Source organism: Corvus kubaryi, unplaced genomic scaffold (assembly GCF_017639235.1).
Source record: "Corvus kubaryi isolate FWS band 111438036 unplaced genomic scaffold, C.kubaryi_AGA036_p1.0 37395, whole genome shotgun sequence".
NCBI lineage: Eukaryota > Metazoa > Chordata > Aves > Passeriformes > Corvidae > Corvus > Corvus kubaryi.
Window position 1 is genome coordinate 6,164,251 of NW_024581134.1, and position 18,433 is coordinate 6,182,683.

The following is an 18,433-nucleotide window of genomic DNA, read 5'->3' on the forward strand; positions in this document are numbered from 1 at the left end:
AGCTGAGGGGAACAAAGAAGTGATGGTGAAACCTGGTCAGATCCTTCCAGCCCTGCCTGCTGTGAACACCTCTCCTGCTGGCCAAACAGGGCAGACCATGGGCAGAGAGGAACGAAACACACACCCTTGAGCTGCAAAATTCAGTTTGTAGGCACGAAGAAATGTCTCGGAGCAGGTGACGTGTTCCAGCATTTCCACATGGGAGGTTCTGCTCCACAGGGTGAGAACTGCAAGGCACAGGCTGCTGGCCTGAGGGATCCCTGTGAGGCTGAGCAGGCTGGGCACCAGCCCCAGTCTGGAGCCATCACTGGTGTGGCAGCACAGAATGCCCAGTGCAGCTCTGTTTTCCACACACATTCCCACACCCAGGAGGGACTGGTCTCTGCCCCTTGTCCCACTCACACACAGCTCACTGGTGAGAAACCACCCTGATTCTCAGCTCAAAGCACCCCTGACTACCTCTGTCTCATTCTACCCGGGATTTAACCTCTTGATCCAGCTTGTTTTTCTTTTTCTCTCCTTGATATTTATAACCTTTTCAACCAAACCTGTTCATGCTCATCTCCCTTCTCAGTTGGTTATTCCCTGTTGTTCAGCAACAGCTCATTTCTCTGCGTTGGGAAGGGAAAAGCAAATTCCCCACTGGCCCCACATCTCTGTGCCTGTTATCTCAGGTAACACAAGATGATCATCAGGAAACAATTTTAATTCTCTAGTCATGGCCACACAAAGTGATTCAATAGATTAAAAACCAAATTCAGCAACACACAACCAAGATTTCCTTCCTCTAACCACTCTCAAAAGCAATATTTAGGTATATTAAATCAATTTAACCTAAATACCTTTGGATTTTTCAGAGTGCCCTAAAGATAAATGCTATGTCACAGGATTCATTTAAGAGGAAAAATGAAGGCAAGGTACAGCACTTATTTATTGAAATAATATTTAGCAGTGAGGCTTTTTCAAGATAAGCAGTAGGTATTATTTTAAACAAATTAATCTTGGAAAATAAACTCTACATCATAATGATTTAGCAAACTTGCTCATGGATCTGCCACACAGTATGAACTATCACAAGACTGGCCAGAAGCTCACAGGCTTTAAATCCTGACTCCTTCATCTAGAATGCTCTGGGTGGGTGGGGGAAACTCCATTAGCAAATACCTCATACAAAAACCTTCCTCTGGTGTAGGCTTGAAATAGTGATGCTGTCCAAAACACAAGAAAAAGGTATTTCAGGCTGAATAGGCAACAGAAAATCTTTTCAGTTTCGTCCTAACTTAGGAAATTGCTTCTTTCCCTCGGTGCTGTGGAAAGGCTGCAAGAGCCATGCGGAGCCTGATCAATCAGCTCGATACCACACACGGTGTTTAATGGGAGTCTGGGGCTTGTTCTCAGAGAGAACATTTATCTCCACCACGTTCTCAAAAAAACCTGATACCAAATCTCACAGGGACGAAGATGTGCTCCTTAAATCAGCTGCACAGCAGCCACTCCCCGTCCCACTGCTGCTGAGAACTTCCAGAACCAACCCCATCAGACCATGGGCCCGTGAGGATGGATCCAATGGACTTTTCCAGGCAATTTCCATGATTGTGGAGAGATTTGTTCATAAAGGTACTACAAGAATCAATAATCACAAGCTCTGAAAATCCCAGGCTCTGTGCACTGCCTCTTTCCTCACATACACTAAATACATTTTCCCCCTCTTATCTCTCCGATTTTGATTCAGAAAACACTATGAGCTATTTTTAATAGTGACTGCCAAGTGAATGCTTTACCAGCCTTGTGCTTCCAGAGGACAATCCATGGGTTTGGACGTGCCTGACTGAGCTGCTCCACACATTTGCCCTCCTGGGATGCAGCAGAAGCTGCCGCTGTCTCCGGCCAGGCTCTGAGGGTCCTGAGCTGCTGAGTATTGGATGTGAAGATAAAGGCATTGCCCAGGAGTGGCTGAAGGAGCAGCGAGGACATAATGGAATCCTGCAAGTGCCTCCGGAGATCAAACAGCCTTTTGTTACTGCTGGTTACTGCTGGTGAAATGCAGGAGTGAGGAAGCAGCAGCTCAGCTGCAGAGGAGGAAACGTTGCAGTTTGGCCTTGAGCTGAGCAAGGGAAAGACAACAGCACAATGCTCCTGTCTGCCACTTCACTGCCATCTGGAGAAGGAAATTCCACAATGGCTCTAGAAGAAATGCATCATCTTTTCTCCCAATGCTTTCCTTCAAAGGAAGGACCATTGTTGGCCATGAACTCTACACTGGTACCCTGAATTTCTAAGAGACCCTTTATTCCCCACAGAGTGGCAGAGCACACAAACATCTCATGGGTAGCACGTGCCTGGACATGGAGGACTTCGTCCACACCTGGTTCCAGAAAGTTCAGTCCACAGAGCAGATTAACAACTGTAACTGGATAATTTTACTTCTAATGGGCTCAGCATTTCCTATTATCATTCTCTGTTCTTCTTGCCAACACGCAGTGAATGGATATTATTTCCCAACTGACTCAATTTTAACACCCATAATATGGGAAGCATAATAATTATTTGATCCGTGGATATTTTATACAGCTTTTAAAGAATAACAGACACCACTTAGCTCCTTAGCGAAGCATGGCCCTCTTCAAACGCCTGGAACTGTAATTGAGCTCAATAAAATGCAGGTATTCATCTGGCCTACAGGAGAGACAGCAAACAAGGCCAAACCCTTGTTTTAAGGAGCTTTTTATGCACGTGGACAAGAGGATAGAAATTGAGAGAGCACACAGAAGAGATGCTGCTTGTGTGCTCTCTGCCAGGTGCAGCAGCAGTGCTCAGACATGAACCTGTTGATCCTCGCTTTGTCCAGCACAGTTCTAGCTTTTCTCCCAGTGGAGTCAAAGCAAACATGAGATAAAGGAAAGGCTGAGGAGGCAAATGGCTTGTTCCACCAGCCTGGTGTAAGTACAGCATGGCAGGAGGACAAAGCAGATCCGTGCACAAAAATGGAGATCTGTCTGCTACGGAAGCAGCCACACTGCTGAGAGGAGCTCTGGCTTTGTGGGGGACAGGAATGGCAGCTGCTGCTCCTGCTCCTGGTTATCCCAGGGATAAATGAGAGAATTAGGAAGAAATTATCAACCTCTAGGATATAGCTTTGTTCACATGCTGGCTCGGTTCATGTGGAACTGTTTATTATCCTGCCCGTGGCTCAGCCAGGGTGACCATCGGCTGCTTTGCACTGGCCAGTTCTGAATGTCACACGAGATTATTTCTTGTAGTTAAATCAGGCAAGAGCAAGAAAATATAAAAATAAAAACCCAAAAAAAGTCTCTCAAAACCTTATCAGTGGGGAAAGGCCAAAGAAATGGAGCTGCTTAATCTAGAAAGGCCATGACTAAAAAGGAATGTGCTGTTGGTATTCCAGTATGTGAAAGCTGCTCCTCTTCTAAGGAGGCCGGTGACCAATTATTCTCCATTTTGATTGTGCCTTGGCTTAATTTACCACAAGGGGGAACAGGATTAGAATCTTGGGGAAAAAATGTTTCTATCTAGAAGAGTAGTTAAATCCTAGAACAGACAAAACAGGGAAGTCTTGGGATGGCATTCCTGGGGGATTTTTAAAAGAAGGTTAGACAAACATCCATCAGAGATGATCCGAGTATGCTTAATCCTGCAAAGGGAATAGCTGATCTCCTGGGGTCCTTCCCAGCGCTGCAGCTGGGTGGTGTCTAAGGGGAGGTGACAGATGGAGCAGGGATGGGAGCAGGTAGGATGAGCAGGGACCTGGGGCGGTGTGGGAGCGGGATGGCAGCAGAGCAGCAGCGGCACAGACCTGCAGCCTCTGCACAGCATCCAGCCTGCCTTGCCTGGCTCTAAAGGAAATTGATGCATCTGGGTCATTTGCACTTATTTGTCTAAATATGATCTTTTTTTACCCTACAGCTTCTATGATTTCCTTTTCTTCCCCTCGCTGAGGTTAATTAAGCTCTTCCGAATAATGCTCTGCAGTCTGTTCACGTAATCTGTACTAAGGATTCACAAGGAAAAGATGAAGCCTAAAAAAGGGGTTTGATGGGAGCACAAAGCCAAGTTGTGACACGTTACATAAGCCCCCCACACAGCTCTGCTCCCCGGGTGCTGTGCTGGGGTTTGCAGCCACGCTCGGGGCTGGCCCTGCCTTGGGACCTGCCTGGGCCACCCCCTCTGCTCCCACCCCCCATCACTGTCCCTTCTTGGAAGGGGGAAGGTGACTTTATGTAACTGCACTTGGAAGGAAAAAAGTCTTTGTGACCATCATAAGGAACGCAAGGCTGAGCTTTATGGGAAAACCTGGAAGCTGGGATGGGCTCCCTGTCACAATGAATTGTGCTTCTGCTGTAGTGGACACAGACACCTGCAGGAAGGAGTGCACCTGGAAATCACTCTGTTCAGCAGCTCTCTGACTCCTCCTGGTCTTCAGGACTGCTTCTCCTGCTCTCTAGTTTTAATCTCTAACTTCTTTTCTGCCCCAGTATTCTAGACCACAGCTCCTTGTGACTGGCACTGCCTGTGGGACAGGAAAAGGGTCAAGCCCTCCCGAGACAATTCAGGGGAAAAAGAACAATCCCAAGGAGGGCAATCTGCAGTCACCAGTGCAAAATGGCATCACAACCAAAGGCCATTCGAGGGTTTCAGCAGCACAGAGCACTCGAGGAGGAAATGAGCACCTGAGAGGACCTGGCCTGGTCCCAGACCTTCACTCCACGTGTGCAGCATTCCAGGAGTTTCATATTCCTCCTGTTAACTCCTGAGTGGGTGGCGTGCAGGGGTGGATGGGGAGGCCTTAAGCAAAAGTTTAGATTTAGGATGGTGCCTTTTTCAGGGCTGTGGTTTACTCTGTGCTAGGTCACACTCGACTTCTCATGCGTAAAACAAATCATCCGTGAAACACAAATGGAGGAAGAGCCATTTCCAGCCGTGAGTCATTAGATCCCTCTTTGGAGCTGACAGGACAGGAGATGCCAACCACAGAATAATCCATTACAAGTTCCTCACTGCATATGTAGGTTATTGGTGCTCCCGTTTATCAAACCCTGCACATTCCAATGGCAAAGGAGTTTCAAAATGACTCAGGGAGGAATTATGTGCTCCAAGGACGTGGATGCAGCCAGGCCCTGTGAGTGCAGCTCCTGGGGCTCCAGGTGAGATTTGTCCCTCAGCCCTTCCCCACCTCTACCGTAGGATAATGACATTTGTTTATCGTGCAGATCAAGGGGGAGCTGTCAGTAATCAGTGAGAGATGCACTGGAGGGCTCTGGTGGTGGATCTCTAACAGCTCAAAGCTGTGTGGGAACAGCTCAGCACTGGGAGCCTTGGGATCAGAGCTGGCAGAGCCGAGGGAGGCAGAGGAGGCCTGTGGGCAGTAAGGACAGCCCAGCCCCTCCAGCCCTGAGAGGCACAGGGAGGAGGAGGAACAGGCAACAGGGGGCTCCTCCAATGGGGATCATCACTCCATCCCCACCAGCTTTACAGAACATCAGCAGTGCCCTTGAGCCACGAGGGACATCCCTGTCCTGGGGGCATCAGGAACAGCCGGGCCAGGGAGGGCATTGTCCTGCTCTGCCCTGGGCTGGGGCAGTTTTGGGCACAACAATATAACACAGACTTTAAGCCATTGGAGAGCATCCAAAGGAGGCCACGAGGATGAGGAAGGTTCTGGAGGGGCTTTATGAGGAGGGGCTGAGGGCACTTGGTTTGTTCAGCTGGAGGAGACTGAGGGAAGACCTCGTTGAGGTCTTTGACATCCTCCTGAGGGGCAGCAGAGGGGCAGCTCTGATCTCGTCACTTGTGACAGGGACAGGACCCAGGGAATGGCTGGAGCTGTGTCAGGGCAGGCTCAGGCTGGAGATCAGGAAAAGGCTCTTCCCCCAGAGGCTGCTGGGCACTGCCCAGGCTCCCCAGGGAATGGGCACGGCCCCGAGGCTGCCAGAGCTCCAGGAGCGTTTGGACAGCACTGCCAGGGATGCCCAGGGTGGGGCTGTTGGGGGCTCTGTGCAGGGATGAGAAGCAGCAATCCCTGAGAAGCAGGTGAAGTGTTCCCCAGGTTCCGAGGCAGAGCAGCCGGCCAAGGATGAGGCTGGACACAGAGCCACCCACGGCAAGCCCTGCCCTCGGTGAGCAGCTGCCATGGGAACAGTTGGTGCTGGAATTAGGTGAAGACTAAGCCAGGGTTCACAATAACTGCACCCGAACACCAGCTCATGATTTGGGAAAGGCAAAGCTTTGGAAGAGGCTGAGTTGCCTCTTGCACTGAGGCGTGGGTGGGCCTCAGAGCCCTCTCTGTGATTTCTCACTGGCCTGGGCACTGACAGCAGAGCAGAGGAGCAGAGTTTTCCAGTGTACTCCTGAAATTTGTCCTGATTTTCCTGCTTGCCTGCTCTCTCTCTTCCCTCTGCCCAGCCTGCCGTGAGCAATGAGAGCATGGCATGCTGCCACTCTGCCATGTCTTTGGGTATCTTTGCTCATAAGGGCTTCCAACGTTCTTCGACTTTTTAAAAACAGATTCCGAGCCTACATTTTTAAAGTCTAATTTACCCAAAGAAACCCTTTGACGGAAGCAGCCCAGCCTGCTTGCCATGAACACCAAGGGGACAGTTTTCTGTACCATTTATACATTTAATTTAACCCTGCTGTGGGCTGTGCTCAGGTGGGACACTGACAGTGACACACAGCGGAGCTCAGTGCAGCACCACTCTGGGCCTCTCCTCCGCCCAAATGAGACCCTAAAGCTCAATGAAGTGGGTTTTGTCCTAAATATTCTCGATATAACAAAATAAATCTAAGCCCTGCTAAGTGTTTGGATGCCAGAGCCTGTGAGCTTTGCTCTGAGCCCTGGGACACTCAGCTGGGACTGAGCTGGCATTCGGGAGCAGGGAAACGGGATCTGCTCAGCCCAGCCTGGAATGAGCTGAGGGCTGGATCCTATCAGGGACAGGGGGATGTAACACCACCTCCCCAAAACCCCCTCAGCCACTCGCTTCCCACCCCAAACTTGCCGGGAGCGTCCCCAGGGGAGCCGAGATGCCGGCGCTCTCAGTTTACGTAACTCCTCCTGCACAAGGACAGCTGTGCCGGGGAGGTCGGCAGATCCCTGCCAAATTATTCAGCACTGTCTGTCTCCCGAGCTTGGGAAGAGACGTTTGATTCATCCTCGCCAGCTCCGTGGAGCTGCAGAGTGGGATCCAAGAGGGGGAGGACGGGAGCTGCGAGCGTTTGTGGGGAAGTGCTATTTTCGTTCCGTGGGTTCGGTGGCACACCGGTGGCATTCTGGTGCCTTGTTCCACCCCGAGCCCAGCCCCTTTGGCTGCAGAGCAGCGAGCTGAGGGCCTTTCCAAAGGACTTGTAACAGGAGGAGATGGGAAACCCCTGTGCAGCCACGTCACTCCGCTCTGCTGGCCTCCCCAGCTGCTCACAGGGGCTTCAGATGGTGCTGATGAAAGGTCATGGCAGAGGAGGGGTTGGTTTTTTCGCTTGTGGGCCAAATTTACACCCACTGCAATTCCAGGAGCGGTAAGTGAGGCACAGAGTGCTTTGCAGAGCATCCTGCAAATCTGTATGGCCACAGGAGGCAAAACTTGATCCCTGCCCAGACAACCACACAGATGGTGAAGGACTCTAAATTCAGCCCTTTCTGGATTTTAGCACTCCTCCTGCTGGCTCCTCCAGACCCTCTGGATTCTGCTTTTCCCTCTGTGCTCCCCGCAGGCAGTAGAAGCACAGCAGGTCCTGGGTCAGCACGAATCCCCTGTGACACTGCTTAGGGCACACCACGGGCACCTGCACTGCCCTGCAAAGGCTCACTGAGCATTCCAGGCGGTGGCACCATCCACAGGAATGTCTTCCTCCCTTGAATACCCCTGTCTGAAAGCTGGAGTGCTGTTTCATAACTGGTTTTAATCTATACCCTGCTGAATGCTGGACTTGCCTTCCTTGGCTTTCTGCTCGCCAAGGGACTGATGAAACATCCAACTTCCCTTCCATGCTCCGTGATCCCACAGAAACCTCTTGCCTGCAGAAAGCACCAGCTGGGCTAGAGCCACAGGGCTCTGGGAGTGGGGCTGGGGAAACACTGGTCTCTAAAAACTTCATTTCACACTTTGTGACCAAGCCACTGTGTTCTCTTTGATCACCTCCATGCCCACCTCACAGACTCACGGAATATCCTGAGTTGGAAGAGACCCACAAGGATCATCGGAGTCCAGCTCCTGGCTCTGCACTGGACAGCCCAGGAACCACCCCAGCTCCAGCAGCAGCAGCAGGCTCTGCCTGCCAGGGCAGCACCGAGTCCCTCCTGAGCTGCTGAAACCCAGCCTGAGCCACTTCCCCACCCTGCTGCAGGCTGGGCCCAGGCCTGACCCAAAACGTGGCACTTTGTGGAGATCTGTGTTACTGGGAGAAAAAGGGAAGAGCTGGGAGGTGCTGCTGAAGTCAAGCACTGTTCCTGGTGGGTCAAAAATCCACTTAAAGTAATAAGAACTGTCCCAGGACTGCTCTGTGTTTGCAAACAAGGTTTTTGGCTGGTCTCACAGGCCCTCTTTAGCCTGTAATAAAAGCAGGGCCCTTGTTTTGGTGCAGAGATTACCTTGGTGTTTCCAACAGAACCTACATGGGAATGAGACCTTCTTCCACTGAAAGCACTCAGAAACGTCTTTTTTATCTTCCCATTTGGAAACCTGGACTGCAGTGGAGTCTGACAGGATTGTTTTATTTACTCCATCTCCTGTAGCACGGCTATTTCTGGCTGGCTACTGCTATTAAACTGGTCTCATTTTGCTTCTCATCCAACCTGCTTTGCTCGGGCAGCTCAAGAGAACACAGCAATAGCAATAAACCACAAGCTGGAGCTCGCATTGCCTCCTGATTACAAGAGACACGTAAAAAGCACAAACGAAAACTAAATGTGCTTCATGCAGTCACTGATCTTTCTGCGCTGTCAGAAAACGCTAAACACGGGGCCCCACTAAGGACTGCTCAGCTATTGGTGAAAGAAAAGTGGAATTTAGAGCAGGAACTCTTGTTAACCCTTCCTGCTTCACACTGTCATTCCCAGCCCCATGCCACAGCACCCTGGAGCCCGCCGGGGGAGTTCAAATTATTACCCAGAACAGAGAAAAGAAGATCCTCATCTGCTAAGAACCTCGAGCATCCCCAAAGTGATCATAATTAACGCTGTGTGTCACAGGCCTGGATGTTAAGTACCATGATTTGCAAATCTAAAGCATCTCTGTGTCAAAATCTCTCAACTTCAGGGTGATAAGGAAAGTGGACCCTGTGCCTTTAAGGCAACATCTTTGAGCGTTACCATCAGCCAGGATTGCCTTCATTTCTCAGTAATTACGGCCAGCATCCCAGAACAGGCTTTTTTCTCCTGATTATACGAATATGGCAAGGCACACTGAGGCACTGCTTGCTTCCTGCCCGGCCTATTCCCTTCTGCCTTCCCAAAAGGCAGCTCTGCGTTAGGGTATCCCACCAACTCTTTGGAAAAGGCACCACTTTGTCCTCGTGCAGTGTCCCAGCCTGCGGTTCAGGAAACATGGGCAGAAATTCATTGGGAGAGTTTGACATTAAGCCAGCAGCTGAAAGTTACCCGGCTTTGCAAGGAAAACCTGGATTCTGAGCTCTCCCAGCGGCTCTGGATCAGGAACTGGAGCATCCACGCTGGTGTTTCAGCATTCAGTTTGTAGAAGCCTGAAATGGTTGACAAGGCCATTTCATCTGATCAAACTCCTCACTTCCTAGCACCAGGAAATCGTTCAGTGCTGATGTCAGGAAGTGACCAGTGCTGTCTCTGGTGGCAAAATCTAAGCCAAAGAGATTTCTCTGCAAAGCTTGGAAACTATTTTTGAGAAAATTATCCCACACAAGTTTACAAGATGTTTGCCAGCAGGGAGAGGTGCCTGCCACGGTGTCAGCTTCTTCACCTGCTGCAGCCCTTGGAAACCTTAGTGCAGCTTTCCTTGTTGGGAGAAAGATTTCAGTACACCCACAGTGGTGGAAATAACATCTGCCAAGCATGTTTGAGTGCAGCCCTGGGTAATCACTCACTCATCTTCCCAAGCCAGGTCTCTGTCTGAAGACAAGGTGGCCATGGAAATGCATTCAGGAATTCCCAGTCTTGCAGATGTGCAAATCAGGCAACAACCAGGGGGTAATGACAGGAACAATCATCCTGAGAGTTATTCCCCCTCACAGAAATGCCATGGCCAGGTGTCCAACAAAAAAAGGTGCATTCCACACAGGCACCTCTCGTGCAGCATCTCCACACCCCCCAAAATGCAGAAAGAAGAAGGACAGTGTCACACTAACGCTGTCTGCACATCGATGGAACCTTGCAGGCCCCCAGCAGCCCGCGGTGGATTGCTGACCACCCTCCACTTGTGCTGATGACCATGGAAATCCCAGCCCTGATTTCCCCAGAGTTAAGGGAATGCTCAATACCTCTCTGGACCAGACCCAGTGCAAGCCAGACTGGATGCTGCCTTCTGAATTGGAAATCCAGGGTCATGATCAAAGAGGAGGAGGTCAGGATTAAACAGGAAACCAGCTGTGCACCTCCAGCCTCCTTCCAGCTCTCACTGCTGCTCTGAGGCTGCTTCTGTGCAGGGCCGGGCAAGGAGGGAAAGGCACAGCAACGAGGAGGGGAAAAACAAGCACAGGCATTCCAGAAGGCAGAATTTCAGTCAACCATGACTCAGGAGATTAAAGTGCCACCCACTGCAGTGCCCAGGCCGAGGAGGGGGCAGTGATGCCGCGCTGAGTCAGGAGCCGCCCACGCCCCCACCCACGCCCTTCCTCCTCGGAGGGTGCCAGGCTCAGCCTGTCCTGAGCCCAGCAGCTGTGACAGGAACACAGCCCTGTGCTCTCCCACGGACCGCCCTGCACAGTTCTGTGCGGCTGCAGGGAGTGACAGCAAATCCTGAGCTGTCACACCCAGGACTGATGAGCTCTGTCCCTTCGTGTCACACAGGTGTGCTGGCAGTGAGCTGGGATCACCTCAGCGGGACACAGGGGCACAAGAGCTGCTGCTGGACACAGTTTCTCTGGATCACAGCTCACCTGCTGCTATCAACACCACAGCACACCAGCAGCAGCATCCTGCACTGCCCTCCCACCTTCTCCATGGGTTCCACGGCAGGGAGGGGCCCTGTGAAACCCAGCACGGCACAGACAGGAGTATGAGGCTTAAAAAGCCTCTCCCCAGGCGCCAGCACAGACACCCAGCACAGCCTGGCTGCTGCTCATCACCATCTCAGTGCAGCAACTGGGCTGTCAGCCCCAGTGCCAGGTTTTGTAGTTCGTACAGGAATTGCAAGGCTATCTAATCCCAGATCATACACTGCAGCCAAATCCTAAAACGAGAAGGGAGGCAACGAGCCAAACCAGGGGCACATGAGATAAAGGCATGAAAAGAGCAAGTGGAGGCTGGATTTGCTAGGAGCACAAAAATCCCTCCATCACAGTGTGCTCCCCACCCCGAGCATGTGCACTGCCCTTCCTCAGGGCTCTCCACATCCTCTTCTGCACATGCAGCCAACAGCCACCGTGCCCTAAAAACCACGTTGGACTGGCAAGCCTGCCCACAGCATGCCCTTAGCTGTGTCCTTACCTTCTTGCAGAGAACCATCTGGTGATCAAAGAGAAAGAAAACTCGCTGCTGGTTCCGTCCATAAGGCTGGTAAATCCAGGACATCTCTCCCGTGTAGATCAGCTCCGAGCTGCGGTCCAAGATATCGTCTCCCTGGAGGGCACAGGGAACGAGGCTGAGACAACTGCACTGGACAAGTCTGTCTTTGCGGGATGGGGAGAAGCTGCAATTCAGTAACATTCCAACCTTTCTGCAGCTGTCAAAGCCACCTCATCTGATTTCAGACCAGAAACTGGGATTAGGGGATAATTCTGAAGGAAGGGGAGTAAGGAGGAAGTGTGGACACCTGAAGCACGGTCACTATGGCTCACATTGTGATGGGGAAAGAGCTGCCCCAGACACTGTCCCCTCTCCCCACTCCCCTCTCCAGGTACCCCCAGACCCTTGGATCCTGCTGCAGGTGCTGGTGGCATCAGGAAAACAAAGCCCCTTCCTGCTGCCCACCCCAGAGACACCAAATTCCCTGCACGCCCTCCCTTTAAAGCAGCATCCCAAAGCAATTCCCCTCCTGAAATCTCCGGCCAGCTACGAAAGCCTGGGACACTCTGGGATATCGGTTCCCCGCCTCTGAGGCTGGCAGAACTCAGCCCTCTGGATTGCTGCCTCTCTTCCCACTCATCCAGGCACTGCCAGTCCCTTCTCTCACAGCTCGTTAGAGTTCCCCAGCTCCAAAATCCTGTCAGGACCACCCCGGCTTCCACGGCAGCCCCAGCCCCCCCCGGCTGGCCAGGCCTCCCTGCTGGCTGCCAGAGTGCCCTCACCCTTCCCTGCCTCCGGCTAACGCTTGTTTTCCTCTCCCGAGTTTTTTTTTAAGGATTCGTGAGCAGATGGTCTTGAAAACACAGCGCTCTCTCTCCCACTCTCTGAGAGAACAAATGCAGTCACCCTCCACTAATTGGAATGAGCTGGACTTTTTAAAAAGTTAATTAAAACCTATTTATTAAAAATGGGTGAATTCACCACCACCTGCCCTGTGGGCATCTCGGCGGAGCACCGTGGAAGGAGGCGGGATGGCTCCAGCTGAAAGGTAAGGAGCAGGATTCAGCAGCAGGATTCAGGAGCAAGTCAGAGAAGAGCTTTTTTTTTTTTTCTTTTTGGCTGTGAACTACTGCAGTTCTGGCTTTGACGCCAAGCTGGAACCGATTTCTGGGACGACAGAGTCCCAAAAATCCCAGCAAACAGCTTGTAAAGGTTCAGCCAGCCATGGGGGGCACGTAGCTAGACACACACTTCTGGTGCTGCTCACGCCTGCAGGTGCCAAGGCAGCCGAGAGTCCCCCCCACTCCTGATTCCGTGGTGAGGATTTCAAACTGCTGCTCAGGTGAATGTGTAATTAACCTCTCAGCATTGATTGCGAGCGACTGCCTGTGTCCCCGGGCCCCGTGACAACAGCAGCTTCATTAAGTCACTGCATCACCAAGCTGCAGCACAGACTTCCAAACCGCTTTAGCCAGGGCTTTATCCACCTCCCTGCCTCACTTCTGTGCCTGTGCTGTGCCAGGGGCTACTGAGGGTAACTCCCCAGGACCCAGAGGGAGATGGGATGGGCTGAGATCCCACAGTGCCTCAGCAGGGTCCCACTTCAGCCTGGCCAGAGCCCCGGGACCCGTGTGCTGCTGCCACAGCTCAGGGGGACACTGAGAACCAGAAGCCTCTGAACAAAACACACCAGCTCCAGAATTTCCTGGCTAGCTTCTATGAAGAAGATTCCCACAAGCCTATGGATGGGAGCTTTAGGAGAGGGGGCGAGCTTAGGAGAGGCTGGCTGCTAAAAATAGAAAGCCAGCTTTGTCTTTTACTCCTGTGGTAGCATCTGAAGCCTGAGGACACACAGAGGGCTCTGTAAACACTTCTACTTGATTAGCTGAATCCAAACTGTGTAGTCCCTGCAAGCAACATAACCCAAAAACATCCAGATCCAAAATGATGGGATTTGTATTGCATTTCTTATGTGGGGAAAACAATTTCTATATCCAGTCTATAGGCTAGAAATAGCTGATTTCCCACTTGGGGTGAGCAAATTGGGAAATATAGATTGCAAAGAGTTTGGGATGGGCACGTGGCTGGCCAAGAGCAGTGTGTCCGTGGTCCTGCCCTGCTCCTCCAGCCTGGGCTGCCAATTCCCACAGCCGAGCCTCGGGGCAGAACCTCTGAACCTCCAAAGGCTTTTCCTGTCCTGACACAGTTGTACCTCTCTGAACAGCACAGATTGTCTTCTCCTGGTCCCCACTGAGGGGATCAGGGGGCAGCTGCAGGGTGGGGGGCAAAGAGGGACACTGGCTCCCCCAGCACGCCTCGATCCGTGCTCCAGGCAGACTCCCCCAAATGTCTCTCCCAGTCCCACGCCTCCAAATCTGTACAAAACCAGGAAAAAATTTCCTTTTTCTTCTCCATTTTTTCCCAACTCCTACAGAGGCTGGATCATCTGTATCCTTCTGTAAGCTAAGAGAAACCCTACTGAAGAAGGAAAAGGCTGAACTTTCAGTTGCCCTGAACTGGCAGACGTTCAGCAGAGCACAGCAGCAGAGCGGCCAAGAGAAGCCCCGACGCCTTTTCCAACCCGAGTGTTGTCCCGTAAGTCTCTAACAAAACCCCTCAGCCCTCCCCAGCTGCATCCAAGCCCTTCAGTGCACATCCTGCTGCATCCAGGCCCTTCAGTGCACATCCTGCTGCATCCAAAGGGCAGCCCAAGGCAAGCTGACTCCTCTCTTCTTCACGCTGTCCCAGTCCTTCGTGTGCAGTAATGGGAGCAGAAGGTCACCCACATCCGGGCTGGCTGTGAGCTCCCTCGAGCCCTGCAGTGACACACAGAGTCCCCAGGCCACTGCTGACTGTGACAGCACAGGGTCAGCTCTGCTGCTGCTGCTGCTGCTGCTGCCTGGGAAAGATGTGGCTCCCCAGCTCCCCAGTTCTGCTGCAGTGACCACCACGCTCTGTAGTGGGCAGCTGGGAGGAGGTTTAGGAGTGTCATGAAATAAATGCTGTTGGGAGCACCAGGATATCAGGGAAGGGCTTGGCACTGAGAGCTGCTCTCCCTCCCAGGAGCTGGACACTTCCCCGGGCTCGGGAATGCTCACAGCCCACCGGAGCTGCTCCCCTGCACCGCAGCCCACCCTGACACAGCCCTCTGCTGTCCCTGCTGGACACCAGGAGGGGATTTCGTCCCCTTTCCCAGCTCCCAGGGAGCCAGCAGGGCTCTCTTGTGCCTGACACCGCTGCTCTGCAATTAGAGACTGACAGGATGATTAGCACCCGGGGCTACACTGAGATCACAAAAAGGAACGCCAGCGAAATGTTGTCCTCTTCAACAGGCTCAGTTTTGGTACCTTCTGTTGCTGGGGGGTGGAGGGGGGAAAGGAAGAAGAGAAGAAAGAAGGCTCCGATTCACTCCCTGCCATGGTTTTTTTCCCAGGAGGATTTCTCATCAGGCTGTCCTCACTTTGTTGGTCACAGGCAGCTTCCTTTCATGGCACTCTTGGATTCACGAATGCAGTATTAGGCTGAGGCCAGTGATTACAGATTACATAATTAAGGGCAGCAAGTCTTGATTTAAAGGACCCGTAAATAACAGGAATGAGAAGAAATTTAAAAGGACAGTGCTCATTATGTTTCTCAACACTATGTATTTCTCCCTTCATGGAAATTCAATACTCTTGGAAGCTACCATAGTGGCACCCCATGGGAATTTCTGGTAGAAATATCTAAATATCTATGCAAACCAAAGTAATCTGTTTAAATAGCAAGTTCAAACCCATCGAGGCTGATGAGCAAGGCTCTGTCCTGTGCCAAACATCCCACTGTTGGATCAGGGACCTCCACAGATCTCTACCCAGGGAAAGGGAGCCACCATCACCTCCCTCCTGTGAGAAAAAACTGGGCTGAAAGGGAGGAAAGTGTTGCTGGAGGGCTGGAGGGGGAGCCTGAGCTGCTGCAGTGATTGCTGCTTCATTTTGTTTTGATGTGGTTCAAGAGCTGTGTGAAAAGGCATAAAATTGAGCAATTCCAGGTGTGCTGAGGCACAGACCTGTTTTCCATCTCCACATCATCCGTACAGGGCGCTCGGAGAGGCTGTGCTGGGTCGTGCCCATGAAAACTGAGCCCAGACCCTGCCCAGGAGCAGAGCCCAGCGAGCTCAGCACAGAGGCACAGGTGGCACAGGGCTCCACGGGCCCACAGGATCCCTGTGGGGGCAGGAGAGAGGGAACAGGAGCAGAGGGGAAGGCAGGGATGCACCTCGGAGTGGTGCAAACACAGCCCTGCCCACGCTGGGGCTGGCAAGGACTTGGAAACAACGATGGGCTTTGTGGAAATCTCTTTCTAATCCTGCCCTGTGTGTGTGTGTGTGGGGCTACTCCCACCAACCTTTGAGGGCTGGAGCTCCCTCAGAGGGCAGGAGCAGCGAGGGGAGCGAGCAGCACAGGCTACCAGGATGGGCTCTGGCTGCCCCCTTTGAAGCCTGCTCCAGTCCCTCCGTGTGCTAGTTTGCCTTGCTGCCTTTAAATGTCACTGGTTTGACCCGAGGGGGTTTCACTCCGAGCGAGGGGATGATGCTGAGCAGGGGGAGATGGAGCTGGAACATCAGGGAACACTTCAGAACACGGACAGCTGCCAGGCTCTGCAAGGGCTCGGCAGGAGGTGGTGGAAGCCCCAAATCAGAGCCATTACCAGCTCAAAGGACTGGTGTGGGCAGCACCTCTCGGGCTCTGTTTATATGCTGGGAATTCAGGTTACAAAATAAAGAAGTGACTCACACATGGCAACAGACCAAGGCAGGCTTCTCGGTCAAGCCCACATTCCCACAAATTACACAGGAACACATCTCAGAGGGACTGGGATTAGTTCTGATTTGCAGCAGGCTGTGAGATCAGAACCTTCCCCTAAGATTCTGCTCAGACATTCCTTGTCTAAAGATGTCAAAGCTGCCAGTAATTCCCTGAGACTTCAGACCCTGGCTTGTCCCTCGTGCCAGGCCACCCTTTCCTGGTCCCACTGGTTACTGAAACCATCAGATCCTGCTTGCAGGATTTCTTGGGTAAAACCTCTGGCCTTGGTTAACTCAAGGATATTTGCAGCTTTCAAAACCTCATCCTGAAATTCACCACCATGGGATAAATTTTTATCCCATGGAGGGATAAAAGTGATTCCTAAAACATGGGATTCAGTAAAACCCCTCTGCTTAAAGCAGCTTGGACATGCCCTAACCTTTCCTATTTGTTTTCGGATCAGCATTCCCAACAACAGCCTCTCCTTGCAAGAAAACATGTACACACAATTTTATACACAAGAACATTTCAATATTCCCTCACTAAGTATTTTTTGTTTGGTTGGGATTTTTTTCTTCTTCTTTAAAAAATCTTTTTCCACCATCTCCTCACAGAACATGGGTAAATTTAGAAAGGAAAACACAACTTCAGATCAGAGCATCGGCATCATCAGTCTCGAGATGCTGAGGAAAAACAGACATTCCTTCAAATAAAATATTTCCACGTGCTGAAACATTCAGCCACTGAAATCATTCACCAAGTGCCAACACGGTGGGCATTTGGGATTAGCTCTGTCTTGTGCCCTGCCTGGATTTCTGGTGAAAAAAAGACTGAACTGGTAATTTTTTACTCCTGGTTCCTGTTTTCTTGTGGTCACTGCTGCTTTCAGGGGGTCTCAGGAAGGCTGAGCTGTGCCTGTGCTCTGGGCTAGCTGGAGGCACTGGGATGGACAGAGCAGGCACAGAAAGGTCTGGTTAGAGCAGGAGCAGGGCCAGGAAAGCTGGGAATTCCAGCTATGGGTGCCTCTCTCTGGCCAGGGACTCTCACACAGACTGAACCTTGTGGCAGCAAACACCAACGGGGAGCCGTGGTCTTCTCCTCAAACCAGAAACGTCCCTTCCCCACAGCCTGGAGAGGCTGGGGACACACCCCAGGAGAGCCCCCCTGTACCCCAAAGCTGCACAGAAGACAAAGATCGGAGCCCCCAGGGGCTGGGGGAGGAGCCCACCCCTGCGATCCATGTCCTGGGAACATTCCTGCAGCCACAGAGTGGGATTTGGGGTCTGCAGTGCCTCAGGAACACCTGCACACATCTCAGCAGATCCAAGCACTTCCCAAAGATCCAATCTTTTCATTTCTCCCACTCTCTTCCTGCATTACACTGTGGCTCACTTCTGGGTATTTTGGGTTTCTGTGCATCCTTCTGGCTGTTCCATGGACAGCTGTGGAGTGGGGGCTGGATCCGATGATTCAGAATTACTTTAGAGGGAAGAATCAAGCAGTGAAATCCTCTGCTGCGTCCAGCTCTCATCCTCTCCTTTCTCATCAAAACTCTGTGACCCTTCTTCATCCAAAATCCAGAATAAAAGGGGCAAGGAGGGTGTTTTCCTTTGCCCAGGAGCTGTATTCCCATCAGATTTCTGAGCATGCCAACAGCAGGCTTTGCTGTGTTACGAGAAGCTGAAGGATGTTGCTGCAATAACGTGCTCAAAATCTGGAATAGCTGCAAAAAAGCCTGGAAGAATAATTTGGCAAGTTCCTGAGCATAGGGTGGAGATAAAGAATGGGTACTGCTAAGCAGGAATGAATTATCAAGGATAGGGCTAAATAAAAATGAATTATCAACTGAGCTAATGGAAGAGAAAAAGCAACTGCTATTCCATAGATGCTGTGTGGAGGTCACCTTGGCTTCCCCCTCACACATGAATATTCACTGCCTTGGAATGGGCCCATCCTTAATCGAGATTTATGTACAGCGAGGAGCTCGGAGCTCCTCACAAAT

At 51.6% G+C, this 18,433-nt stretch overlaps 1 protein-coding gene across 13 annotated transcripts in view; it reads right to left on the reverse strand.

The window, feature by feature from the left end:
* ARHGEF9 (Cdc42 guanine nucleotide exchange factor 9) overlaps window positions 1–18,433 on the reverse strand; it is a 197,578-nt gene that overhangs the window by 20,293 nt on the left and 158,852 nt on the right. For all 13 annotated transcript variants that reach the window (XM_042040031.1, XM_042040029.1, XM_042040042.1 and 10 more), the window contains one exon: window positions 11,630–11,761. In XM_042040031.1, coding sequence (XP_041895965.1) covers window positions 11,630–11,761 — 132 coding nt within the window. The remainder of the gene's footprint in view (window positions 1–11,629; window positions 11,762–18,433) is intronic.